This window comes from Pseudorasbora parva, chromosome 6 (assembly GCF_024679245.1).
Source record: "Pseudorasbora parva isolate DD20220531a chromosome 6, ASM2467924v1, whole genome shotgun sequence".
NCBI classification, from domain to species: domain Eukaryota; kingdom Metazoa; phylum Chordata; class Actinopteri; order Cypriniformes; family Gobionidae; genus Pseudorasbora; species Pseudorasbora parva.
In genome coordinates, this window is record NC_090177.1 from 40,643,987 (window position 1) to 40,660,210 (window position 16,224).

The window sequence follows — 16,224 nt, forward strand, 5'->3', positions numbered from 1 at the left end:
TGTTGGACGATAAGGCCTGGCTCTCAGTCTCCGCTCTAATTCATCCCAAAGGTGATCTATCGGGTTGAGCTCAGGACTCTGTGCAGGCGAGTCACGTTCCTCCACACCAAACTCACTCATCCATGTCTTTATGGGCCGACGCTTTGTGCTCTGGAGCGCAGTCATGTTGGAACAGGAAGGGGCCGTCCCCAAACTGTTCCCACAAAGGTGGGAGGATGACACCCCCCCCCCCCCCCCCCCCGGCACTATAATGACACCTGAATTCAATGATTTGGAGGAGTGTCCCAATACTTTTGGCAATGTATTGTATATTATTTTCTGGCTTTGAATTATTGATCTGCTGTAGTTTCTGGCAGTCATGCTGTTTGGATAGCTTTATTCATTGGAGATTCTTTTATCTGTTGTCCTAAAGGACAATCTCATCTTTTTCCATTTGTTTTACAGCGAACACAGAAGCTCTTCAGAGAAGAAGCATCGAGAGAAAGAAAAAGAGCAAATTAAGCCTAAAGAAAAGCGAAAAGAAGAAAAGGTACATTCATTTCTGCCATACCAGAGAGTTACAAAATATAATAAATGAAATATTCACCTTGTGTCTCTGAGTATTTGAAGAATCTTATTTTGGATCCGTTTTCTTGTAAAGTTTCAGAGTTCTGATGGGAAATCTAGAGATAAAGAGAACGGCTTTGTAAGGTAAGACAGCGCTGTGCTGCAATGCTTACATTTCCACATTGTAAACTATAAAGTGTGTATTATTATATATATAAACCAAGATAAACTGCTGAGCATTTATGTAATCAAAACAAAACATGTTGTACAAATAGCACGTCTCTTGTTTCAGCCCTCCATCAATTAAAGTGGAAGAGGATAATGGCTATCATCACTCCATCAAACATGAGAAGTCACTCAAGAGAGAGCGCGATGAGGACGAGTATGTGCGATAAGATCTGTTCTCATGAACCTCAGCATGTGGCATGTAAAACCATAGTGATTTCTGTTTGTAAAGCAGATGTAAACACAAGCCCAAAAAGGTGAAAGTGGAGAATGAGAAGAAAGAGAAAAAACGTAAACAGGAAGCTGACAGTGACTATGAGGAGAGGGAGGTAAACATCACTCTCTTCTCTTGAACTGCGTACACCTTCACTTTGGCTTTTGGCTGTTACTGACGTCATGTCTCACACAGGAAAGGAAACCAAAGAAGAGGTCAAAAGAGGAAAAGAAAGACACCGCTGGAGGGAAAAAGAAAGCCAAAAACGAGCTGGATGAGAAGTGGAAATGGTGAGACCTAAGTGAGACAAATCTGTACTTTTCTTAAAATGTAATTTGTGCAATATCTGTCTGTCTCCTCCTCTGTTCCTCAGGTGGGAAGAGGAGCGATGCACAGATGGCTCCAAATGGAGGTTTCTGGAACATAAAGGTCCTGTGTTCCCCCCGTCATATGAACCCCTGCCAGGCCATGTCAGGTTTTATTATGATGGTGAGGAGTGTTGGCTTTTGACCCCACCAGCTGTCTGCTATCATGTTCTAATGCTATGCAATACTATCCTAAAATAATGAGATTGATCAATAATATATATACTTTTTTTTACAACCAATGCAATTATTTTTATGTTATGCCCCGTTATGATATTTTGAAGGATCCAAATTTTGTTTTAAAGTCTCCTGTAAGTTTACATGGATCTATGCTAAAAACCCTTTAAAGCTCCCCTGTGTGATATTTTCCCCCATCTAGCGGTGTAAAGGTATATGACCATCCAGTGAATAATAGTTCCTGTTCCTCTCAATTCTGATTTCGTTTTAACTCCTACGGTGGCCGATTTAGTCCAAGATTAACATGGCAATCCCCCTCTTCACATTCGACACGGTGCCATCGAGTGTTAAAACGCCAAAGGCGAAGCTTGAATTTACGGGTATGTCCCTCTTTGGCTAATGTACTTTCAAGATGAAGGGGTAACATGGCGACCGGCATTCGAACCCCTCACCCGTATGTATTTTTAATGGCATATTATAAACTTACGAGAATACTTTATTACTTGAAAGAAATAAATATACATTAATGAGCACATATATTTCTGAAAGAACTAAGTGTTTTAGCTAAGAATAAACTAAAAGTTACACAGTGTAGCTTTAATATTCTCATAATATACATTGCAGATGCAAAGTTAACTTACCGTCACATACCCTGAACCAGAGTCCTGAAACGGGAAAAGTGGCTAAAACGGGTGGATTGTGACATGTATAAAATTCACGGGCGGGGATGCGGGCGGATAATTAACTGTGCGGGCGGGTAGTAGCGCGGATTAAAAATATGTGCAATATTTCTGTGGCGAGGTGAACGAGAGAGAGCGAGCTTGTGAGCTTGTGATTGCGAGCTTGTGAGCGTGATTGTGAATGAGCGTCACCTGCGAGCCACACCGGGTCTCGAGTCCTCTGAGGGAGCTTGGAGGCATATAAGGACGAGAGATCACCAGATCTGGATTTGACGTTGAGTTGTGTTTACGTTTTATTATGTGTGTGCGCGTGGCAGATGTCCATGAGCATGAGGGGCTGCCCACGTTACTTTCGTTTTTTTTGGTTAAAGTCTTTTAAATGTTCGCCGGTTCCCGCCTCCTTCTTCCCCCCTCGAACATATTGTAGGCTATTACAATTTCTGTGTCCAAATTACCATTACACATACAGGCAACAACGATATGCCATTTGACCCATCACACACCACCACTGCGACATTGAAACTTTAGTTGATGCCTCTCGTAGCGCAGAAGGAGCGAGCGTTGCAGGAGTAGCAATGGATGAAGTAAAAGTAAAGTTGGTGAGTGGGGTAGCTATAGGAAATTGTTGACAATGAGTCTTTAAAGGCACTTTTGCCTGTTTCATTAGCCCATTCATGGCGCTGTTGTGATGTTGAGAGAGGTGCAGGATAAAAAAATTAAGCATTTTAATTTGAATGATTTTAGCGTGTGTGATTTATCGCGTGCACGGGTCGGGTAACAGGCCAAATATTAACGGGTCTGGGCGGGTGCGGATTTAATTTTGATATTTTCACTGGTCACGGGTCGGATCTGGTGCTAAACCTAGCGGGTACGGGCGGGGGCGGGTCTCCAAAAATTGACCCGTGCAGGACTCTGCCCTGAACTCGGTTGATTAACCCAAACCTTGCTTACTCAAGGTATGCTGGTTTCAAAAACGAGTCCTGGAGTATGTTTAGACAACGCAGAGTATGTTCCTGGTTAACACACAAGACAACGAATCGATGATTCACTATCCCTGCGTCCCAATTCGCATACTATCCATACTAAATATAGTATTAAAAATAAGAATTAGTTTGTCCCAAATCGTAGTATGTTGAAAAGAGTTTTCCAAAGATACCCGGATGCTTTACTATTTCCGGTCCAAATTCGAAGTGTGGATCGACGTGCTCTCTAACGGCTGATATTACCCACAAACCACTGCGAGTCGGACGAGGATTCAATTAGAACTACAAATAAAATAATTTGATAAAAAGAGTTAAAAAACTACAAACCTGACGTGTGTGAGAGTCCGACGGTTAAGTAGAGCGGTTTAGATAAAGGGGTTTGAGTGATCAACTATCAGTATTTAACCTGACAAAAATATATTTATTCAGTGTTGTCCACATTATAATTCACCTGAAGCAGCATTGAGCACTTTTATGACGCGTTTGGTCGTTAACTTTTAAAAGCATCATTATATTTAAACTGCAAACACACGAGGGGAGTCTCTGCATTAAAGACACACACACGGCAGATCAACGAGCGGCTACATTTCTCTCCGATACGGCAGGAGATTAAACTGAAGGTGGAGGATTTGAACTGTGTGATGATTGACAGCAGTTTAAACGCTGATGAGATGCTCGTAACTAAGCGACAGTCCGTTAAAGATGAAGAAGTAACTTATGTCCGAAAGCTTGCATACTCTTTTGCTAAACACTCAAAAGTATGTACTTTTTCTTCACAAAAAGAGTACATAGTTTTAGGACTTAGTATAAGTAGGCGAATTGGGACGCAGCAGATGAAAACAGACGCCAAGCCATTCTGCTTCCTTCTTCTTCTTTTATTTAATGGCGATTTACATACTTAATACACACCGCCACCTATTGGGTGGTTATGCAATCATTTTTTCAATGTCTTTTTTTAATAAGTAATCTTTATTCACTGAGAATAAGGATTATATTGTTTATTTGATCCTAATTAATTGAATGCAGATCTAATAATTAATATATTTGAATTGCATTAACATTTAACTAATTCTTTAGAATGAATATATAATATTGTATATTATGTAACTGAAATAAATTTGGTTATATTAAAACTATATTAATTATATAACACATCTGAATACCTCTTAAGCGAACTAACCCTGGATCATGAGCAGGTTATATTCAGAGAGTGAGTTGCCATGGTTACTTACATACCCTGAAAGTTTACCTCCGTTTTTTAAACCGAAAGTTGAGGTTATCCGCTAACTTACTCTTAAACATACCCGGGTATGGCACATAGCCTGCTTTCTGGAATACCCCCCTGGTGTAAAAAGGCCATAACTAAACACTGCTTGATTTGAAGGCCTGTTGATGACAATAAATGGGTCTAAAAATTATTTGACTGTTCAGTACTGTTCATATTTACATTTAAAAAGCAGACTTAAAAGTTACTTTCCCTAGTAACTAATTACTTTTGATAACAGTAATTGGTGAAGTAACTAGTAACTGTAATTAATTACTAATTTTCAGTAACTGTGTTGCCACAGTTACTTTGAAAAAGTAATCTGATTACTGATTATTCCTTAAAAAAGTAACTTAGTTACTTTACAGTTTACTTGATTTTAAAAGTAACTAAGTAAGATTACAAGTTACTTTATTAGTAACATTCAGCAGTTTCCGACAACACCCGTCACCTCAACATCGAAATGACAACCGGTTTTGCCAACACTCACTTTATTGGAAGTGAATTTTTAACAGTAACAACAACAATGTATAGACATTTTAAGTTGAAATTAAAAAATATTTCCTGAAAAAATATTCTCCCCGAGACGAAAGAAGAAAGCAAAAATATAAAAAAAAATATATTTTTTATTTTTTAGTTAGGAAAATGACTAGTTAGGAATAGTAACTCAGACTGATTTGGATAAATTACTTTAATCTGATTACTGGTTTGGAAATAGTAACGCATTAGATTACTGGTTACTGGAAAAAAATAGTCAGATTAGAGTAACGCGTTACTAAGTAATGCTTTACGGGCATCACTGCACGTGACACTGAATGAACAAGGGCATACAGATACTTCAGTGAATTCCTAGAACTCGAAACACACTAATTGAACTAATTAGAAACTATTACAACAAACAATAAACTAGAACTCAAGCAACGCAGTGACAAAGAAAACTAAACTAAACAGGACATGATCGAGACATGTATATTGTGGTGTATAATGAGGATATCTTTAATCGTTGAGATAATTGTTTTGTGTTTCACAGGAAAGGCCATGAAATTGAGCCCTGGTGCAGAGGAAGTGGCCACGTTTTATGCAAAAATGCTTGACCACGAGTACACAACTAAAGACATATTTAAAAAGAACTTCTTCAAAGATTGGAGAAAGGTAACACACTTTTACAAAACTGTACTTCTCTAATATTTTTTCTCTCATATGGCTCTCAATTGCCCGTTCTTAGGGAATAGTTTTATCAACATGTGCAAAAGTTTGAATATGCCATTAATCTTATAGAAACATTGTCCCACAAATGTTTCTTGTCAGGAAATGACGTCAGAGGAGAAGTCCAAGATCACTGAGCTGAAGAAATGTGACTTCACTGAGATGCTCAAGTATTTTAAAGCACAATCTGAGGCCAGAAAACAGATGTCAAAAGAGGAGAAACAGGTTAGTATGCCACAAATACACATGATATAGAAACTAACTGTTAATGGATTAGTTCGCTTAAAATGTACTCATCCCCATCGCATCCAAGATTTGGGGTTGGACCAGATGTTCAATGGGTTGGTATTCGATTTTCAAATTTAGAATTTGAAAATTAGTTGTTGTTTTTTGCGCACACCTGGCATCCCCCTCGAAACGGTTCTCATTCGCTCTTGCATACGTTTATACTATAAAATCTGGTGAAATACAATACTTTTTTACAATTAATTTATAGCCTAGCCATTTTAAATAGGATGGAGAGTTGAACAGGAACCCAACCTCGTTATAATTAATAAATATATTTGCTTCTTTGTGTTTCCTGCACCTGAGTAGAGTGTCTGTATCTGGCTGTCTAGAGCTGATGGAAGAAGCGCAGGCTTGAGTTTTCATTTTGGGTTAGGCTGTGTTGGTTTGACAGTGTGGAAAATAGAATAATAGAATCAAAATGTATTAGCCTTGTTATGCATTAGGGATGTGGCGGTGAGAAAATTGTCCGTCACATTGCAGTGCATTGTGCATTGAGCGGCCGTGAACAAATGCGGCCGTGCGCAGTTTACTTTCGGTGTGCCAAATCGGGGACGGGCTGCTTGAATTGTGTGTTCACTAGCCTATTATTCTTAATGAAAAACAACAACCAAACAGTACAATGACAAACTTTAAAAAGCAAATCTTCCGCGATCATCTTGTCATTCAGCTCCTCGGTCTCGTGATGAATGAGATCTGACTCCCGCTGCAGTTTGTGCTGCGCCTCTCGCTCGGATCACGCGGCAAGTTCAGTTTTTAATTGTAGTTAATCTGTTCTCTAACTGAACTAAATGATTTTTACTACTATAATACACTCACCTAAAGGATTATTAGTAACACCATACTAATACTGTGTTTGACCCCCTTTCGCCTTCAGAACTGCCTTAATTCTGTGTGGCATTGATTCAACAAGGAGCTGAAAGCATTCTTTAGAAATGTTGGCCCATATTGATAGGAGAGCATCTTGCAGTTGATGGAGATTTGTGGGATGCACATCCAGGGCACGAAGCTCCCGTTCCACCACATCCCAAAGATGCTCTATTGGGTTGAGATCTGGTGACTGTGGGGCCATTTTAGTACAGTGAACTCAATGTCATGTTCAAGAAACCAATTTAAAATGATTCAAGCTTTGTGACATGGTGCATTATCCTGCTGGAAGTAGCCATCAGAGGATGGGTACATGGTGGTCATAAAGGGATGGACATGGTCAGAAACAATGCTCAGGTAGGCCGTGGCATTTAAACAATGCCCAATTGGCACTAAGGGGCCTAAATTTTGCCAAGAAAACATCCCCCACACCATTACACCACCACCACGAGTGGTTTGTAACGAGTGGTTATTTCAGTCAAAGTTGCTCTTCTATCAGCTTGAATCAGTCAGCCCGTTCTCCTCTGATCTCTCGCATCAACAAGGCATTTTCGCCCACGGGACTGCCGCATACTGGATGTTTTTCCCTTTTCACACCATTCCTTGTAAACCCTAGAAATGGTTGTGTGTGAAAATCCCAGTAACTGAGCAGATTGCGAAATACTAATATCAAAACTGGGACGTAACAGACCTGTGTGTTTTGTGTTTTCTATTAGTGCAGAAATATTTCCGGGATTTTTCTCCACATAATGGACCTCAGTTGCAACCAACGGTTGAAGGTCCAAATCAGTGCAGTTTCAAAGGAAGAGCTTCAGAGGCTCTGCACAATCCCAGACGAGGAATAGTCTTATCTAGCCAAAACATTGACCATTTTCAAAAAATACAAGTAAAATGGATATACTTTTTAACCTAAATCGCTCATCTTGCCCTGCACTGCGGCGCGCCACGGAAAGGTCATGCTAGACGCAGGCAGAAGTACTGCCCCCGTATTTACATGTCGAGAAGATGTGATGTGTCTCCACTTTGGTGTACTTCTAAAGGATGTAAAAAATCCTGAAATGTTTTCCTCAAAAAACTTGTTCTTTTCGACTGAGGAAAGAAAGACATGAACATCTTGGATTAGATGGGGGTGAGTAAAACATCAGGAAATGTTCATTTTGAAGTGAACTTGTCCTTTAAACTAGACAAATTCATCATATTTTCACAGAAAACCAAAGAAGAGAACGAACGCATTCTGCAGGAGTATGGGTACTGCGTTATGGACAACCACAGGGAGCGAATCGGCAACTTCCGGATCGAGCCTCCAGGTCTGTTCAGAGGCCGCGGGGACCATCCCAAGATGGGCAAACTGAAACGCCGCATCCGACCCCAGGACATCATTATCAACTGCAGCAAGTGAGCACCTAATCATGCATTATTCATATTTTCATGTTGTAGAACATAAAAACAACATAAATTAACACAAATGGATATATGAGAATTATGAAATCAGAGCTTATATCAGAGTTTCTTCAAAGTTCTTTGTAGATTGTATCCATCAATCAATCAATCTATCTATCTGTCCGTCCATCCGTCCACCTATACAATGGTCCAGCATACTATAATGTCTCTATAAAAGTCTATATTATGTAATAAGTTCATGTGAAGATTCCCTGTTGTACAAGAATTAAGGGTGCACCAGATCGGGCTCCGAACTAAAACTGCTTAACCACATTCAGCGGTCTGGCAGTTCCACCAGGTGTCTGAAAAGGTCAATAAATTTGCAACGTCTCTGTGAAGAATGGAGACATTGCAACGACAGCAACCCTACAGCAATGACAGAAAGAAACTATAGGGCTGAGATATTTCAGTGCATTTCTTTCTGTACACAAGGGTAAGATTGTGGTTGAGATTGTTGGTATTTTGGTCTTGTAGAGGAATTGGTGGAGAGTTCCTGAGATGATAATCATTGATCAAAGCACTTGAGCTCAGGTTCCTCCAGGATTATTCTTACTCTAGTTAATGTAATTCTTGGGAGAAAAGTGCCAGAATTCCCAGCACTGGCCCATATATTAAGCTGGCTATTGTTGCAGTTGCTGAGCGGTCAGTGTGATGTTGTTGTGGCCCTCATGGAGGAGTTGTTTGTCCTGCGAGTGTGTCAGAGGGCCGCTTCCTGTGTGTGTGTGTGTGTTGTGGCCGGCCTGATCCTGTTTTTCCTGAGCAGATGTGTCATGTTCAAACTCTGATAGCATCTACAGATCTCCCACAGAAGGAATGTCAGTTCCGGATATAACTTACAGTACAGTCGTTTCAGAGTTTTCACGTGTTAAAGTAAAACCTTTTTCAACAAGCAGTAAAACTTGAAGAGTGTTTTAAGACGAGCGTGACCGTCACCCATTGTCTGTTGTCCTCAGAGATTCGGTTCACCCCAAACCACCCCCAGGCACCAGGTGGAAGGAAGTTCGGCATGACAACAAAGTCACATGGCTGGCGTCGTGGACGGAGAACATTCAGGGCTCCATCAAATACATCATGCTCAACCCCAGCTCCAGAATCAAGGTCGGAAACAGCTCTTTACTTCATACAGGGGTTTGTTTTGTCAAATAACAATTAAATAGATGCTTTTAGACTGTTGAGCCAGAGTGAGCCAGGGTTTTCAACGGGCCGGGCTGGCCTGATATCCTCGGACCTGTAGCACAGAGCCCAAAACTACTCTGTGTTTCCACCGCAAGGCCAGAAGCTCCACAGCGCTTCCCTGAAGCCCGCCTGTTACACACCTCTCACACGCTCACCTGAAAAAATGTATCTCGGTTTCCACAAAAATATGAAGCTGCACGACTGTTTTCAACTCTAATAATAATCATAAATGTTTCTTACGCATTGATTTCTGAAGGATCATGTGACACTGAAGACTGGAGTAATGATGCTGAAAACTCAGCTTTGATCACAGGACTAAATTACATTACATCCAAGAGAATTCTTTAAAAAATCTTAATGACCCAAATTTTCTTGAATGATAGTGCAAGAAATATATTTATTAAAAGCATCGAGGAACTTCTGACACTTTTGAGTGGCTCAAATGAATTGTGGAATCAGGTCATTGAGATGAGCCAGTAAAAATTAAGCTCTTCAATTCCGTCCTTTGGATGAGACGTTAAACCGAGGTCCTGACTCTCTGTGGTCATTAAAAATCCCATGGCACTTCTCATAAAAGAGTAGAGGTGTAACCCCGGTGTCCTGGCCAAATTCCCTTGATTGGCCCTTACCAATCATGGCCTCCTAATAATCCCCATCCACTGAATTGGCTCTATCACCCTCTCTCCTCTCCACCTATCGCTGGTGTGTGGTGAGCGCACTGGCGCTGTTGTACTGTGGCTGCCGTCGCATCATCCAAGTGCAGCTGCCCACTGGTGGTGGTTGAGGAGAGACCCCTGACATGAGTGTGAAGCGCTTTGGGTGTACAGTAGTACATTTGAAAGCACTGTATAAATGCCTCATTAATTCATTCATTTATTAAGGTTTAGTGTGTTGTGTGTGTCTCAGGGAGAGAAGGACTGGCAGAAGTACGAGACGGCGCGCCGGCTGAAGAAGTGTGTGGAGCGGATCCGAGCGCAGTACCGCGAGGACTGGAGGAATAAAGAGATGAGGATCAGACAGAGAGCCGTGGCACTTTATTTCATTGACAAGGTCTCGCTTCATTACTCATTCTGCTGCTAAATCACTATATTAATGTGTCAGCGCGACCTTCTGTATAATTTTTTTATTCAACACCCCCAAAGCTTCACAGTCCAGTAGATTGTCCTGGGTTGACATTTCATTCAGTAACATTAGATAGTTTTGATTTATAAGCTGTTTAATTTGGATGATCGTGTTATTTACATATGCATATGATTACCTATGATACTGTTTGTTTCTGCTTCTTCTTTACCTGTGTTTTCTACAGGTGATTCAGAAGATGTGTAATAGCGCCTCGTACCGTATAACAGTGAAAACACAGAAAGACAGAAAATATTTAATTGAATATTGAAGTTTTTTTATAATCCTTGGAAGCCAAAATCGAAAATAGAATGTGCTTAATATAACAGCTCTTAAAGGAACTGTATGTAAGAAATGTATTTCAATGAATCATAAAATGGCTCTGATATGTCACTAGACATTAAGAAATCATGTTAATTTTAAACACTTCTATCACTGACGACAATAGTCCGGCCAGGATATTGTCATGTAAAAGTTGTTGTTGCAGCTCAGCTGATGATGATGTCATGTTGTGTTTTGGCCTGAAGCTCCGCCCTCCACCTATCGACCAATCACAAAGTCCGTAGTGTTCCGGGCTGCCAGATCGGCTGTAGTTACCTCAGCTGCAGATCTACAAACGTTCCTGCTGATCCTGCAGCCAATCTGGCAACCTTGAGTCAGGGGGAGGGGAAGAGGGATACACCGCTCTACTGTCATTTGAAAGTGATTACAGTACCAGTTTTGACCACAATCTTACATACACTTCCCTTAAGTGTAACCAGACAAAACTTTTGTTTAGTTCTCTCAGCCATCTTCACTCATTAAGCAGGGAGTTTCGTGTAAACACTGAAATTCTGGCATCATAATGTACTTTAGATCATTTTCCAGGCTCTCTCCTTATCCTTCTATGAAGTTATTGATGTGTGTGGTGTGTGTGTGTTTGGTGTGCAGCTGGCACTGAGGGCTGGTAATGAGAAGGACGAGGGCGAGACGGCCGATACCGTGGGCTGCTGCTCTCTGCGCGTGGAGCACATCAAACTGTACCCTCAGCTGGACGGACAGGACTACGTGGTGGAGTTCGACTTCCTGGGAAAAGACTCCATCCGTTACTACAACAAAATCCCAGTGGAGAAAAGAGTGAGAGAGACATATGAGCTGATATGTAAATGAGAGCATTTCTGGATTATGGGGAGGGAGGGAATGTTTTTCAATATTTACAACTTATAAATATATATCGTTTTTGTTGTGTTAGGTCTTTAAAAACCTACAGTTATTTCTTGAAAACAAGCAGTCGGAGGACGATCTGTTTGACCGGCTCAATGTAAGACCACCGTGAACATCATCATCATTCCCAGTGTGCATCTAAAACCACACTTATGAAAGAATAGTCAGATTTTTTTATTTTTATGGAACAGTGTATTGAACCTTTAGACTAATTTGAACCTGATCAGGCATAACATTATGACCACCTTCCTAATATTGTGTTGATCCCCTTTTTGCTGCCAAAACAGCCTTGACCCATTGAAGCATGGACTCCACTAGAGCCCTGAAGGTGTGCTGTGGTATCTGGCACAAAATGTTAGCAGCAGATCCTTTAAATCCTGTAAGTTGTGAGGTGGGGCCTCCACGGATCGGACTTGCTTGTTCAGCACATCCCACAGATGCTCGATTGGATTGAGATCTGGAGAATTTGGAGGCCAAGTCAACACCACAAACTCATTGTGCTCCTCAAACCATTCCTGAATCATTTTTGCTTTGTGTCCGGAGCATTATCTGCTGGAAGAGCCACAGCCACCAGAATACCATTTCCATGAAAGACTGAACATGATCTGCAACAATGCTTAGGTAGGTGGTGTGTGTCAAAGTAACATCCACATGGATGGAGGACCCAAGGTTTCCCAGCAGAACATTGCCCAAAGCATCTCACTGCCTCCGCCGGCTCGCCTTCTTCCCATAGTGCATCCTGGGGCCATGTGTTCCTTCCACGTGATGTAAAAAAACGTGATTCATCAGACCAGATGCATCCCCATACACAACAAACTTCGATGCTCTGTGTATTCTGACAGCTTTCTATCAGATCCAGCATTAACTTCTGGAGCAGTTTGAGCTCCAGTAGCTCGTCTGTTTGATCGGACCACACGGGCCAGCCTTCACTCCCCACGTGCATCAATGAGCCTCGGCCGCCCATGACCCTGTGGCCGGTTCTCCACTGTTCCTCTTGGAGCACTTTTGATAGAGACTGACCACTGCAGACCGGGAACAGCCCACAAGAGCTGCAGTTTTGGAGATGCTCTGACCCAGTCGTCTAGACGTCACAATTTGGCCCTTCTCAAACTCGCTCAAATCCTTACACTTGCCCATTTTTCCTGCTTCTAACACATCAACTTTGAGGACAAAATGTTCACTTGCTGCCTAATATATCCCGCCCACTAACAGGTGCCGTGATGAAGAGATAATCAGTGTCAATCACTTCATCTATCAGTGGTCATAATGTTATGTCTGATATATTGTATATTGAAGTTGATTGAGTTACTTTACTTAGTTAAGCTAATTTATGACAGTTACTGATATTTATATTGACAAAAAGTAACATAAAATTCTGATAGCTTGTAATGTAAATCAGTGAGATTTTCATAACAGTATAGCAGACTATAAACTGCAAATAAATATGTCTATATTGTTTTAATTGATATTTAAAAGCTTTATGATCAAAGCTGTGTTGTTGTAGAACATAAACCCCCGGTTTCACAGACAAGACGTAAGCTAGTCCCAGACTAAAATGCAAGTTTGAGCTGTTTCTGAAAATGTCAGGGCCACTGTCTTGTTTTTTCAAGATGCACACCAGTAAAAAAATAAATAAATAATAATAATTAATTCATGTTTATTAGTTACTTGAATGTCCTAAATGAACTAAGGCCTAATCCTGGCTTAATTTAAACCCTGTCTGTGAAACTGGGCCATAATGCAATCCAACACAATGATGATTGAGAGATGAACAAATAAAAGTTTTGATCATGTCATTAGAAAGTCATTTAGCAAATGTGATACAGTAGCTTTATATTGTTAACGTGACATGCGCTGTCCGTTGTTCTTTAGACATCAATTCTGAATAAACATCTCCAGGAGTTGATGGATGGACTGACGGCAAAAGTGTTTCGCACTTACAACGCCTCCATTACCCTCCAACAGCAACTCAAAGAACTGACCAGCTGTGAGTCTGTCTCTCCTCTTGTCCATGTCTGCGTCTCAACAGTTTAGCCGTTTGGCTATGTAAAGATGGTCTTTTGTATGTAAATGAATGAAATGACTTTAAGCCCTCTTCTGCTGATTGTTACAGCTGACGAGAACATCACTGAGAAGATCCTCTCGTATAACAGAGCGAACCGAGCCGTGGCTCTTCTCTGTAACCACCAGAGGGCGCCACCGAAAACCTTTGAGAAGTCCATGCAGAATCTGCAGACCAAGGTGAGAGTGATTCAAAATCACGAGGGATATCAATTCTGGACATCAGTAAAGGAAAACCTTTTGTGTAATGGTATTGTTCTGTAGATAGACGAGAAAAAGAAACAGCTCTCTGCTGCCAAGAAGGAGCTTAAAGCAGCTAAAGCCGACGCCAAGGCGCTTCACGATGAGAAAAGCAAAAAGTAAGCATGCTTTGACTGGCATTTGTTTTGTTTCCATTTAGTTTAATTGAACTGGAAACGGATACGATATGTATTAACGCAGGTTATAAATTGTGGAACGTTATATCAGAGCCGTGCATGTATTCTCTGATAAACATGTGTGTGTTTTTCATTGAGGGCGGTGGAGATGAAGAAGAAAGCAGTGAAGAGGATATCTGAACAGCTTATGAAGCTGGAGGTCCAGGCCACAGACCGCGAGGAGAATAAACAGATTGCATTAGGCACATCTAAACTCAACTACCTGGACCCACGGATCTCAGTCGCCTGGTAAGAGAAATAGATGGCAATGGTCGGCTTTTATAAATATATTTCATGACCGAACATCCAGAACAATGCTGTGTGCTGGGCTAAATGTGCTTGTTGTATGTGTGTAGCTACATATTTTGGTATTTTGACCAGTTGAGAACTCGTGAAGAGCTTATAAAGTGTGTAAAGGAGTCAAAACAGAGGCAGGAATCCCTCCAGCACACACAAACCAAGATCTGCTGTAACAAAACGCGACACTGTGGCCTGTACCGAACTGTGATGGGCGAAAAAACGCCCTGTGGTGTGCTTGAGCATTTGGTCCTTTTTAGGGTCGCATCATGTCCTGTTTTTGGTTTGTTTACATGACTTTGGTTTGTGACGCGTTCATATTTAAGTCAAACCGCACCAGTGTTCCTTTGGAAGCGAACCGAGACCCATCTTTACAGCGGTCTGACTACGCTTGTTTGTGCGCACCAGGGTTCACACTTATTCAAATGAACCGCACCTAGTGTGTACTCACACTTGGCAATCTAAACCAGCCTTTCTCAAACTTTTTTCAGTCAGGGCACCTTTCAAAAGTGCATAAAATTTCAAGGTACCCCAGTTTAAAATATATTTTAAAAACACTGCATAACCCAAATTTAAATGCAAATGTCCTGTTTATTTAGACCGGACAGTAATGAACAGAGCATAATACTCCATTTCAAAGTAAAAACTGTCCGGTTCTTGTGGGGCTTTTCTTTTTAAAAAACGATCCATGCTGCTGTTGCTTGTTTCTTGCTCTTTGTAAAATCAAATGTATTTTCGCGGTTAAATTATAAAATCAATCAATCAATCAATCAACTTTATTTATATAGCGCTTTTACAATCACGATTGTGTCAAAGCCGCTTCACAGTGTCAAACATGATAATATTGCGACAAAATTAGATTTGGCTGTACAGTCGTACTGGAGAAAACAGTGATGTTATCAGCTTATTTTAATTTATCATACAGAGACAATGTTGGCAGATCAGTATTATAGTTTATAGAATTAAATAAGACCTAATTCATATATTTTATTTGTATAATAAGTTGAATAACTTTAATCATATTTTTAGTGTCCCCAACTGAGCAAGCCAAGCCAAAGGCGACAGTGGCAAGGAACCAAAACTCCATCGGGGCATGATGGAGAAAAATAAACCTTGGGAGAAACCAGACTCAGTCGGGGTGCCAGTTCTCCTCTGGCCTATTAACACACCGTGTAAGATTATTATTCTGGCAACCTTACAGGTCGGAAATCATATTAGATCGGATTATTCAAAATTTTCAGGGTATCACGGAAGAGACAGATTTATTTAGGATGGGGCGTCGATTACACAAGAGTATGAATACATGAAAGATCGGAATTATTGCGCCGAAGACGGGTTTTGAGCATGTCGTGCCAGTGAGGCAAATTCGGAGGAGACACCATTTGACACGGCTCAGCAGACACTCCAGGATGCGTTGGTCATGTCCAGGCAGGTCCACCATCCGATCCGGACAGGGCCCAGATCCGGGATAAACCTCGGGATAAACAGAGAGACTAACATTAGCGTAGATGTCACTCTTTTTATGATGTAACGAGTACATCAGGTGTTATGGGAAGTGTTCCCGGTTCCAGCTGACCTAGTTAATGCAGCCTAACAATCAGTCAATTGAATTGAATAATGAAAGTTAAAAATGTTCTATGTGTATGCCATAGTAAAGAGATGTGTTTTTAGTCTAGATTTAAACTGACAGGGTGTGTCTG

The 16,224-nt window shown here is 41.0% G+C and overlaps 2 protein-coding genes across 3 annotated transcripts in view; one reads left to right on the plus strand and one right to left on the minus strand.

Annotated features, from left to right (window-relative positions):
- Positions 1-16,224, minus strand: part of LOC137079021 (glutathione hydrolase 7) — a 209,213-nt gene that overhangs the window by 114,060 nt on the left and 78,929 nt on the right. The gene's annotated exons all lie outside the window — the stretch shown is intronic.
- Positions 1-16,224, plus strand: part of top1b (DNA topoisomerase Ib) — a 33,803-nt gene that overhangs the window by 15,036 nt on the left and 2,543 nt on the right. The window contains exons 4-20 of one of the 2 annotated variants that reach the window (XM_067446937.1): positions 445-529; positions 641-690; positions 839-928; positions 1,004-1,100; positions 1,181-1,275; positions 1,359-1,474; positions 5,485-5,606; positions 5,763-5,885; positions 8,020-8,207; positions 9,206-9,350; positions 10,335-10,478; positions 11,478-11,663; positions 11,779-11,847; positions 13,623-13,737; positions 13,864-13,991; positions 14,076-14,170; positions 14,327-14,476. In XM_067446937.1, the coding sequence (XP_067303038.1) occupies positions 445-529; positions 641-690; positions 839-928; positions 1,004-1,100; positions 1,181-1,275; positions 1,359-1,474; positions 5,485-5,606; positions 5,763-5,885; positions 8,020-8,207; positions 9,206-9,350; positions 10,335-10,478; positions 11,478-11,663; positions 11,779-11,847; positions 13,623-13,737; positions 13,864-13,991; positions 14,076-14,170; positions 14,327-14,476 (1,998 nt within the window). The remainder of the gene's footprint in view (positions 1-444; positions 530-640; positions 691-838; positions 929-1,003; positions 1,101-1,180; positions 1,276-1,358; positions 1,475-5,484; positions 5,607-5,762; positions 5,886-8,019; positions 8,208-9,205; positions 9,351-10,334; positions 10,479-11,477; positions 11,664-11,778; positions 11,848-13,622; positions 13,738-13,863; positions 13,992-14,075; positions 14,171-14,326; positions 14,477-16,224) is intronic. The other variant, XM_067446938.1, reaches the window with a different exon arrangement.